The 11,875-nt window shown below is 41.8% G+C and overlaps 1 protein-coding gene across 6 annotated transcripts in view; it reads left to right on the top strand.

Moving 5' to 3' along the window:
- The window catches only part of LRRIQ1 (leucine rich repeats and IQ motif containing 1), a 90,499-nt gene extending 88,639 nt beyond the window's left edge, over window positions 1-1,860 (top strand). For all 6 annotated transcript variants that reach the window (XM_015857583.2, XM_015857608.2, XM_015857598.2 and 3 more), the window contains 2 exons: window positions 992-1,113; window positions 1,716-1,860. In XM_015857583.2, coding sequence (XP_015713069.1) covers window positions 992-1,113; window positions 1,716-1,736 — 143 coding nt within the window. In that variant the 3' untranslated portion in view covers window positions 1,737-1,860. The remainder of the gene's footprint in view (window positions 1-991; window positions 1,114-1,715) is intronic.
- Window positions 1,861-11,875: the final 10,015 nt, after the last annotated feature.

Raw genomic sequence — 11,875 nt, forward strand, 5'->3', positions numbered from 1 at the left:
TCTGTTTACTCAACTTTCAGAATTAAATAACAAAAATATTTGTTTCATCAAAATACATAGGTAAATGGTATGTCTAATTTATCTTCATCACTGATGTAATCTTAAAGATGAGTGCATAGTAAAGAGTAGATCTTGATCATATACTTGCCCAAAGCATTTTTCCAGTCTAAACATGTAATAGATGCTTCCTTTTATTTCCCTTTTCTTTTTTTTTATTTTTTTTATTTTTTGGGGGGGGGGGGCGGAGGGGAGGAGGGGAAGAGGGCATTGAACAAAGGTTATATCATACCAACTTTTTGTTGTTTGAAAACTTTTCCAACTTCAGGAAAAAAAAAATCTTTAAGCAGAAGACACAATATTTTAATAGTATTTTTTAATTATTATTATTTTCAAGTTTCTTTAAGCAGTTTATTTACTAATTTGAAGATCTCGGCTTTAAATTAATATGTTATGTCTTCCAGTCAAAAGGATTTATAGAATGTATACTGTTTGATTAAACAGATAGATACTTTTTTGTTTTTTGTTTGTTTTTTTTAATAAAAGCCTTTCTGTACAAGAGATATCTGCTACTGTTTGAGGTGTTAAATGAAAGATCTAAAAATAAGGAAATTAAGAATACTGCAAAGGCATGACTCTAGCATTTTCATCCTTTTGCAAATAGACTTAGGGACTACTTGAGTATATCTGAAAAAATATATATATATTACATTTATAGAGAGAGAAAAAAAATGCACATATGGTAATTAGTGTAGTAATTTTACTGTTTGCTTTCATATGGTGTTTCAGTTTGCTTGTTTGTTTTTCAAAAACTATTGCCTTATGAAAAGTACCTGTATGACTTTTAAATCAGGAAGGAATATGTAATTATAAAAAGTGTGCTATCAGATTGGACATATTGATATGTTTTATTATATTGAAAGCAATGTGGTACAGTGAAATTTATGCTTATTTGTTTGTTTGTTTTAATGTCATTTATCTGTTTGTTTCTTAGAAAAGAATATATCTACTCCAGAAAGATCACATTTGGGTCCATCCTGTAGAGAACGGATATCATTTCGAGACCATCCATTGCAGTTCAGTGGAGGATGGGGTACAGGCAAGAAGAGGCAAAAGGTTAAAAATATTAGCTGAATATTGGAGGTTATTTAACTAAGTCATTCAATCAAAGTTTGGTTCCCAAAACATATGGAAAACTGTTTTATTTTAAGACTGTGAATATATATATGTATATATTTTTGTTTATAAGCAGTTTCAGTTAACTACATATGACTTATTTTATTATACATGGTTACAGTGGTTTGGGTGTTTTTCTGGTCAGATTGTTTTGTAGCTGTCAGTAGATTATCTTAGTTTGTCTTTTCAATTGCTTGTATGTTTATGTGGTGTAGGGTGCAGAATCAATTAGCTCTAGAAGAATGGTTGTTCAATGAATAAGTTTAGGTTTCCTTATAAAAACTGTTTTGGGATGTGGAGATGCATCAATATTTCATGCTCATATGATGTATGCCATATATGTAAACTGTAATTTTTCATCTTCTCACAAATAAAGTACATACTTGTAAACCGTGTTTTAGATGTAACATCCGATGCCATTCTTTAAAAAGTCTGTTTAAAATGTTTTTTCTGAGTCAGCAAAAATTCACAGCATATTAGAAATGTGCAAATAGTGGGAATGTGTTTACATTTTTTTTCTTTTTTTTTTTCTTTTTTCACAGCACTATGAGAAATCCTCTTGAATTTCACCCTAGAATACTGTAATAATGTGATAAAGCAACTTATTAAAATTCCATAATTTCAAATATTTCTAAAGTTTTCCTAGATTATTAAATAAGTATGTAAATAAATAAATACATTTACTAACCTCTTGTTTTGTGCTGGACTAGCATAAAAATTCATCTACAAGATAGGGTTAACCCTGCTCTGCTTTTTCATGTGACCAGACTCCTTCAGACCCATGTAAAAAAAAATGGTATCTATAGAAAGAGACAAGACATATTATACTTAAACTATTCGTACTACTGCAAGGTAGAAACTCTGAAGTGGATATGTAACTCATTACTTCTAATGAATTCTTTTCTCATTGACAAACTAGGCAGAAGAGGTTCTTTGGTTTCAAAGCCTAACATTATTTTAATGTTTTCCACTCTGGCAGTTGAAAATGCTAATTGGATCTAGAGGAGTCTGCTTTTGGATTTTCTCATCTGTTTTTGTCCAAGGCCTCAATCCCTTACAGAGTGAGAGAGGTGGAGAGGGTAATGGGGCTTGAAAATTCAGTCAGTAAAGAAGAGAAATTCATATATTGTGTCTGTTTTTAAAATGTACTTAAATTTCATATGGCATTCTTTTAGGAGGAGCTTTTATATGCTAACATGGGTATGTGACTATGGACTGAAAGTAGTTACCTCCATTTTTGTGATTGCTCATATACTTGGCAGGAAGTATCTGTCTGTCTGGAGGTAAGAAGCAATGCTTGAGGAAAAGTAGCTGGAAGACTGTGTAAAGGAAATGGACCCAGGGTATTTGTTGATGCTTGGCTGAACATGAGCCAACAGTGTGCCCAGGTGGCAAAAAAGGCCAATGGCATCCTGGCTTGTATCAAAAACAGTGTTGCCAGCAGGAGCAGGGAAGCGATCATCCCTCTATACTCAGCACTGGTGATGCCACACCTCAAGTACTGAACTGTGGTCTGTTTTGGGCCCCTCACTGCAGTAAAGACATTGAGGCCCCAGAGCATGTTCAGAGAAGGACAACAAAGCTGTTGAGGGATCTGGAGCACAGGCCTTATGAGGAGCAGCTGAGGAAGCTGAAATTGTTTAGTCTAGAGAAGAGGAGTCTTGGGAGAGACCTTATCAATCTCCACAGATATCTGAAGGGAGGTTGTGGTGAGGTGGGGATCGGCCTTTCTTTGCATGTAACTAGCAGTAGTACTAAAGGGAATGGCCTCAAGCTGTGACAGGGGAAATTCAGGCTGTGTGTGAGGAAAAATGAATTCGCCTGAGGAGCAGTCAGGTGCTGTAATGTGCTGCCCAGGGAGGTGATTGAGTCACTGACCTTGTTGATATTCAAGAAACATTTAGATGTTGTACTGAGGGACATGGTTTAGTGGGAAATATTGGTGATACATGGACAGCTTGACTGGATGATCTTAGAAGTCTTTTTCAATCTGAGTGATTCTATGATTCTATGATTTTCACGTTGGCTAATAGCTAATACAGTGGAGAACCTCCAGTTTGAAGTTAATGTCTTTCAGTAGACTTGCTCATTTGAATCAGTGTAAGTCATAGACTCATAGAACGTTTTGAGCAGGAAGGGACCTATCAAGACCATTGAGTCCAACTCCTAATTCTACATGTGGCAATATAAGGATTAAACCTTATTTCTGAGAGCATTGTCCAAATGCTTCTTGAACTCTTGCAGTCTTGGTGCTCTGACAATTTCCCTGTTCCAGGAGCAAGTTTCTTGTTCACATTAACAAAGTTTTTCTTGATATCCAATCTAAACCTCCCATAATGCATCTTTCAGCCATTTCCTTGCATCCTACTGCTGGTCATCTGAGACAAGAGATTGTCACTTTCCATCCCTTTACGATCCCTTTACGATCAGGTCAACTCCCACATCTCCACGAAGCTGAAGAAATCATGAATCAGTGGCTCCTCATCAGTCATACGCTCTAGTCTTTTGTTGCCCTCCATCTTAAAATTCTATCAACATGCTGTTACTAATACCACTTTACTACTGAAAGGTCAATGGGATATCAGTTTTGAAGGAAAGACTTCATTACTTTGAAATGTTTGTCATTTTATGTGCCAGTGTGATAAGTAAATTGACCACTATAAGACGTGTTAACTGAAGATCAAAATGCAAAATCAAACAATTCATAGTTCAGCATTCTTGTGGACTGTTCCCATTTATTTATCTAGTCTGTGTGTAATATACTGCATATTACTGCAATTGTAAATAAAAGTTGTTTTAAATTCACATTTCATGAATGGGTGGGAGGGGGGGGGGGGTGACAATGAAGGCTTTATGTCAAAAGCACTTTAAGAAAATATCTTCCTGGATTTTATGAAGCTCAAACTTTGGAAATGTAGAAAATAATTCATTCAAATCAAGAACTGAGAGAACCAAAGTGTGCTTAACCATTTAACCTCTAATGGGCATCATTCACCACATCAAATTGGAAAGGTTTTTGTAAGCTTTCCTCAGTACTGATCACTGAAGTGGATTACCCTACGTGATTTACGTGAACTTCTGTACATGAGTTCTGACCAAGAGTCTATCTTCTTTAAGTACTTAGGCATTTGAAGAGTGCAAAACAAAAAATAAAAATAAAAAGTAAAAACTAAAAGTTCCCAAAACTCATAGTCTGAATCAGAATGAGGTGTTAATGGCTCTCAGGGGTGGCCCACATCTGAATGAGAAAACAGCATGATGAAATGTTTCTCAATGAATAACAGGATGGTTTCCTCACTCACATCTTCAGAGACTTTTTTAAAACAGCTGTCCTTACTCAAATAACTATTGATCAAATTGATTTCTGGTTTTAAGAGATCTGTAAAAAGTGGGGACCCAATATGCCTATAGGATATACATTGCTTTGGTGCAGGATGAGTTGGCGTTAAATTTTGATTTAGCAAATCATCATAATTAAGTGCTAATAATCTATGCATTTGATCATGCATTCATCAAATGGGGATCTGCTTATAGAATGTTTACATCATTCCAAAAACATGCCACAGTTGCCATCCAGTTGTTATCTCAGACACATGGTGCAAAACAACGACTTTATTTCTCACCACAACAATTATACCCACAATAAGGAATTCATAAGAATAACATCCACATTATTTTAGTGTCAGAAAGATAACAGAAATTTATTTTTCTGTAGACACAGCCTATCCCTAATATACAGTGAAGTTAATCCAGTTAGCATTGATGAAAGCTGGGCTAACAGTCTGGGACACTGTGATATCTTAATATGCTATTCTGTATGAGAAAAACACACTTGAAAAACAGTTATTACTGAATGGCTCCAAAAAGTCATGTAAGAGATCAGTTTCATATCTGAGATTGTAGCTTTTTAATACTTAACTGTAGTAGCTGAGGGGATGGGACAGGAGGGGGTGGGGGTGAAAGGAAAAAAAAAAAAAAAAAAGTATAATTTTATTCTTTTAGGAATTGTAGAAAATATTACCCCATCATAGAAGCTTTGAAGATTTCACTGTTCGTTTGTACAAAGAAGACAAATTACCATCATTCCTGATTTCATTGCTGTATGAGAAAGGTATTAGGAAAAGCAAATCTTGATCCATGTTTTTATCTGTATCCCTTCTAAGAGCTTGTATGAGATGTGTGAAAGTGAGGTGCCTGTGGTTCAGAAGGAACAGGGTACCACTTTTTCTTAAAGAGAGGCAGAAAAATGTGCAAAGGAAAGAAATATAGGTATGGCCTTCAAGTAACAATATAGTCTAAATGAATTGCTTAAAAGTAGCTGCTGGGCAGTATGGTCAGGTAGTGGTTGGACCTGATTATCTGCAAGGTCTTTTCCAACCTGAGCAATTCTATCATTCTAGTGTCTCCACAGAGTAACTTGTTCTCAAGATAGATGATGGATGGAAAAGTGCTAGCAACACCTTGAATCCATCCTCAAGATGCTTTCAGAGTGCCAAGCTGAGCTGAAAGTTGATTCGTTTATACAGTTCCATCATGGCCTTTGGGCAAAGATCAGATTTGGGTAAAGATTTTAGAAGAAATATTGTGTAATTGCCTCAGACTGATCATCCTTTTGAGGACTGGAAGTTGAAATGAATGACATTGTGAATTATATTGCTATTTGGAGAGTAGATGGACAAATTAATTGCTCTTGAGCACTGATGAACTCAGTCGATTATTTTGATGATGTCGATGATGATGCAGTGGGTTAGCATGCACCTACCTCCAAAGGACTAGGATTTGTTCCTTTCCTAATCTTCACTTGAATGGCTGATAGACTTGAGTAGGAAGCTTTTCTTCATTTCTTAAATGATTCATTGTTGTTTATGTAGCTTGTTATTTTTATAATCCAAATACTAAAGAAGCCCAAATACCCAGGTAGATATGAAACAAACTCTGGCTGAAATGCAATTACTATCTCTTTAATAAAAGATACAGCCAAAAGTATTTATATAGATTACTACCAATGATGATTTAACAAATTTAAGATATGATCAGAAATGTTTGTTAATGGCTGAAGATCAGATTTTCTTTATTCCTAATTCATTCATTTGGTAAATTACTCTTAGCAAAGAAATCAGAGGTTGGGGGGGGGGAGGGAGTGGGGGAGTTTGGTTGATTGTTATTATTTAGTTATTTATCTGTGACACTTCTTCAGACTTGAACACATACAAGTACTTCCAATTAGCCAAGCCATAGGCAATATGCCCGACCTTCTTGTCCTGAGGTGTCTGTGCAAAACCAGGAGAGACTGCTATAGCTATTTAAGTAAATTTCTAATAAAGAATAAATTCTTCCATTTCAAATCAGCGCAAAATTGCTGCTCTTGTGAGACACGTTCTGAAAAGCACAATGTTTAAAATAATGATAATAGTAATCTTTCCTGTCCTGCTAAGTTCCTGTCATTAAGTGAGTGCTGTCCATTCAAAATCGCATGTTTTCTGCCACCATTACCACGTGTAAGGGATTCCAGAGGTTATTCATTGCAAGAACCCAAGTAAGCTGTGAATCTGACTCTGATTTGGCCAATACGTTGTCATCCACGAGATTTAATTCAGTTCTCCAGCTGTTCTCCTTTGAACAGCCATCTTCTTCATGTGAGAAAAGAAGGCTTGCCACAGAAAGCATGAGGGGTTTTTTTCGGGCGACGGGAAATGCAAATACTTAGACCGTGAAGTCTCAGCTAAGCGGTATTTGCTGGTGATTTTTTCCTTCTATTGCGGCTTATTCTTAATTTGCAGATCCTCTGACAATCACCTTTCTGCTAGCGCCTGTTGCTGCTGATTGCAGTGTTGGTCCCCCGAAGCCTTAGCGCTGTGCACCAGCCCCAGAGAGAGCACAGAGGAATCTGTGTTTGTGCACTGACTTCCTTCAATAAATCCTTTTTCCATTTTACTAGCAGCGGGTTCATTCTTCGTTGCGAGCTCGGTCCCGTTGATTTCTGCTCAGCTTTTGCTTGAATAAAAGCCAATAGCGGAGAGCTGCCTTCTCAGCAGCCTCTGCACGCTCGTGTCCTTTTCGTTCTCCTTTAACTGCAGGTAGCACCTCGGGGGCCGTTGAGTGCTTGAGGCGAGCGCCGGGGCGAGTGGCCGTGCCGGTGCGGGAGGATGCGCTGCCCGCTGGGCTCTCCGAGGCGCTGGGCTTCATCCTGGCGGGTAACCTAGGCTCTGCTAGCAGAGGAAGTGAGGCACCACGCCGCCTCATCACTTGATGAGCACCCCCCTACGCCCGTTGCTCTTTGGTACCCCCTGGAAACAAGCACCGCACAGACGTGGAAAAGGTTTCTGGCGGTGACATATCCCAGGTACAGGTTTTGTCAGGAAAAGTGAAATACACCGCAGCAATTTGTAATACAGTGGATTAATTTTGATTGCTCGGGTGGAAACAAAAAGAAGACTGTCTCTAAGCATAGACTGGGGGCCGACCTTATTTGCCAATACCAATATTTATGTGGAAAGCTTAAAATATGTTGTTTTTCCAAGAGCTGGAGCTATAAGAGGGGAGGAGGGGGAGGCCCGTGGATGAAATATTAGCAGCATATCGGTTAACCACTAAGTCCTTTTTTGTATTCATCTGGACGTTTCTGGTGAGAAGGGCGGAGGGTTGAAGGCTCGGGGATAGATGTTCCTTAATGCAAACGAACGTTCCCAAAGATACAGGCGGCTCTCAGCAAAGGACAAAATAAGGCAGAGACTGTACAGAGCCCACTGCTGAAAGACGGGAACAAAATTGCTCTGCGGCTTTCAGCATCGCTGAATTACACGTTCTTTAATCGGATCTAGCACACATCGCATTGAAAAAAAATAAAAAAAATAAAATAGCAACTGTTCTTTCAAGCGAACTAGTCTTAAAAACTAGCAGTCCCTGTCAAAGCAGCTCAATGCATCCGTTTGTTGGTGCCTCTGACCTGAACAGGGTTCTATTTCTTAACCCCTGTCCCTTCTGTCTCACACCTTCCTTCAACTTCGTGCTTGGAAACCAGAATGTCGACCCATATTTCATGCCCTAAAAGAAATCAATTCATCCGGGATGACAGGGAGCCCCCACGCACTCTTCAGGCCCCTCGATACAGTCGGAGCCTCGGGGTCTCTGCGGCAATCCTGCCCGTATATTTTCGGAACTGTCTCAATATTAATCAAGCTGCCAGCGGGGATCCAACAGGGAACACCGCGCTGCTCGCAGGGGAGCACTCTGCTTCTGCTTTGCTCGTTTGCAAAGGTGCGGCAGTGCTCGGTGCTTCGCTGTCGGAGCTGAGCGGGTGCGCTGTGGGAGATCGAATGAAATAGAAAGAAAAAAAATCAGCTGTAGTTCTTTAAATGTCTTCTACACTTAAAAATTACAATGAGTTCATTTGGGTGAAGCAAGCAAACAAGCAAATGGAATAAATCACATAAGAACTCATTTCCCAGGAGGAGGAGGATGCTAAGATCAGGAATTTTCTGCTTTAACGTACTGCTGAGTTTCTTTTCCACGTATGAATTTTGTTGCTAAACCTCCTGTGTCTTTGATGCGATGAACGCAGTTTGCATTTCACACCGCGCGTATCTCTATGATGTGCAGGAGATGGAGGGGGCGGGCGAAGGGACGGGCTCTGGGTCTTGTGGGGTACTTCCAGTGCTGCAGAACGGGCTGCTGCCGGCAGCGGTGCCCCGCGAAGGCAGTGTGACAACCGCCTCCCCCCCGGCCCCGTCTGGGCTGAGGGCAGGGAGAGACCGCGTCTTTTTTCTGTGAGAAGCGGGGTGCTCCCTTTACTTAAGAGTGTTGAGCAAGAGTTAGATCCGAGGTCTCTTCCTCCCGCTTAGTGCCAGGTTGCCGAGAGTCCCACGGCCAACGTTCAAATCCTTCCCCTTGATAAAGAACTGTAACGGCAGCCACACAAACAGAGATAAAACTCCTGTCGGATTTGTTTTCATAGCACATATGTAAGTAGGCTTCATTATAATTTGAACTAGATCAAGATAAGAGGTTGATCTGCTTTTAAAGAGCATCTCTGCTGAGATTTCCTGTGGCGCTGACATTAAACCCACACACACAGCATTATCTCGTTCAATTTTTTTATTGAAAGAAACGTCAGATGGCTTAAGGAGTGTCACTACGTATTGAAAGAAGCGTCAAAGTTGCACCAACTTCGACACTTCGAAGCTTCCCTCATCCGTCGGGACCGGGACTGGGGAAGCTTCCCGTGCACCAGTTGCATCTGTTTCCCCTGAAATCTTCCTTTTTATCTGTGCAAGTGTGTTATGGGGAACACCCCTAGCAGCTGAGGGATTGTCAAAGCGCCAAGCTACAAGAACTGTGAAAGGTCTGCTGTCACTGCGTTTGGGCTGGGTTGTGGGCAATAACTGGGAGAGTCTAAACCTCGAGGCTGGAAAATGCACCAGGCTCCGGCCCGGCGGAACGAGGAGCGGCCTTTCTCTGTCTCTGCACTGTCCCTGAGCACTGCCGGGAGTGAGCGGTACCCCTCTGCTCAATCAGCACCGGCATCGAATTGCCCGACGAACGAGAAACCCATTTGCTCCTGCGCTCTCAGTGATGTGTGAAGCTCCAGGTCGCAGGCTTTAGGTAAAGCCTCTCTAAACGAAGTCAATGAAACACTTCCCCTCTGTGCAGAAAAACTGTAAAACAGCCCTCCTGAACTAGAACGGAGTTTTGTTTTCTTCGGTGTACAGAAAGAGCCCTTAAGAAAGAAAGTTCGTTAAACGGGACCTGGATTTGGACCTTTTTGTAACTTGGCTGCCGAGGTACGAAGGACAAACTTTGCTTTTAAACATTGGAACGACGATGTTCGCATTCAAAAATAAAATAAAATAAATAATAAATAAATAAATAAATAAAAAACCTAACAGCTCTCCAAACCCAACTTGTATCAGTGTGCACTGAAATATATTGCCCCTTTTTTATTCTCTGTAATAAGTAATACTTCACGTGGTTCCTTCACACAAGCAGGATGTCTGGAGTATTCGGACTCAGCCGAGGTTGTGAATCTGCTACTTGGGGTTGCCGCAAGTATATCCGCAAGGGATATTCGGGAGGTTCGGGAGAAGCCCCGAGGGGACCTTTTGAGCCTTCTCTCTGCCCTGGTGGGGAGGGGTGGACACTGCCGGGACTGAACGATGGGCATGGGGATTCACGGGGATTCGCATTTCTCGATGGATTTTGCTTTAGCCTTGACCCGAGCTGGTCTAACGCGAAAAAAAAAAAGGGGGGGGGGGGGCTTTTGTTCCTGCTGCCCCGGGTTTGTGCCCACTGTCCCGGAAAGAGATGAAAATAAATAAATAAATAAATAAAAGGACTCCCTGCGTGACTTTGCCTTGGCAAAGGTGTGGCTGCTGCTGGAAACTCCGCACCACCCGGGCACCTGTCTTCATTTCACTTCCTATTTCACGGACCCTCTTCCCCCTGCAGCTGTTGGCATTTTCGGTCCCGTTCGACGAAATCATCTCTCTCCTTTTCCCAGAATAGCTCCCATGAAGCACCTTCACAGCCTCTCTTTCCCAATTTTCTGCATAACCGAAGAGTGTGTGTGCGTAGGGAAGAGAATGATAACCCCAGATTCGTTTAGTTCACTCTCAGGCAATGTTGATTTCTTCCAATTCCCCCATGAACACTGCGTGTTTTAACTCTCTTGGGCGGAAGAGAACAGAATAGATTCAAAACTAAAATGTATATTTTCTATGTCCAGACATCCATAGCTAAATAAAGGTGCTAGAAATGGGGGGCGGGAGGGATTTGGGGATGAGAGCTCCTGGGCCGTTTGGAAAGGGAACCCCCTGCCGTGTTCGTGCTGTCACTTATTCACTTTATTTAAACGAATGAAGAACTGGAAGGGAACCGTGGCAGAGATCCCCACAACGAGTGGTAATGCTGTCCCGGCTGGGAGCGGCAAGCGCTGAGCCGGAGCTGAGCGTCCTATGAGGGGAGATGGATCCCGTCCCGTCCCCGCGCTCACATTTCTTTCCCGAACGCGTTCTTTCTTTCCAGCAGCGAGACGCCTGCAGTCGGTGCGATTTATGCGGGATCCTAATTCTTCCGTTAGGGTCAATAAGTGCTGAGCTCAGGAAGGGCAGAGGAATGCGAGGGCGGAGGAGGCGGCAGCCGCGCTCCCCGCAGGGAGCCCCGGGGTGCTGAGCGGTAACACCCCCGCCGTGCTCTGCCCCCCACGCCCCGGCTCACCCCAGGGGACGGAGTGCCTCCAGGAGCCCAGAGCACGGCGGGGGCGCGCTCCTTCACACCACCTCTGGCCACGAAACGTCTCTCCATCACACCTCACACCCTTTCACAGAAGGTTTAGGAGATACTTCATCTCTGGAAACACAGCGGCACATCTGCGCGCAGCCCTTAATAACCGGGCTGCCTGCCGGAGGGGAGCGCTCCCTGAAGAAAGATGCTTTTCAAAGCTGTCTCTCCTCAGCGCAAAATTTAAAAAAAAAAAAAAAAAAAAAAAAAAAAGAAAAAAAAAAAATCTTTGCCGCCTTCTCCCCCAGGACCCGTCCAAACTCTTTTAAAATGGTTTTGGTTTGCTGAAGTCAGCTTTCTGCTCGCAAGCTTTTAAGGAGAACGAATGCCACGCTCGGAGCCAGTTCTCCCTTCGGCTTGCATCCCTTTTACCCTTTGAAGCCAGCTGGGGTGCGCAGAGGTAAACGAGAGCAGAATTTGGGTGCCG

Source organism: Coturnix japonica, chromosome 1 (genome assembly GCF_001577835.2).
Source record: "Coturnix japonica isolate 7356 chromosome 1, Coturnix japonica 2.1, whole genome shotgun sequence".
NCBI lineage: Eukaryota > Metazoa > Chordata > Aves > Galliformes > Phasianidae > Coturnix > Coturnix japonica.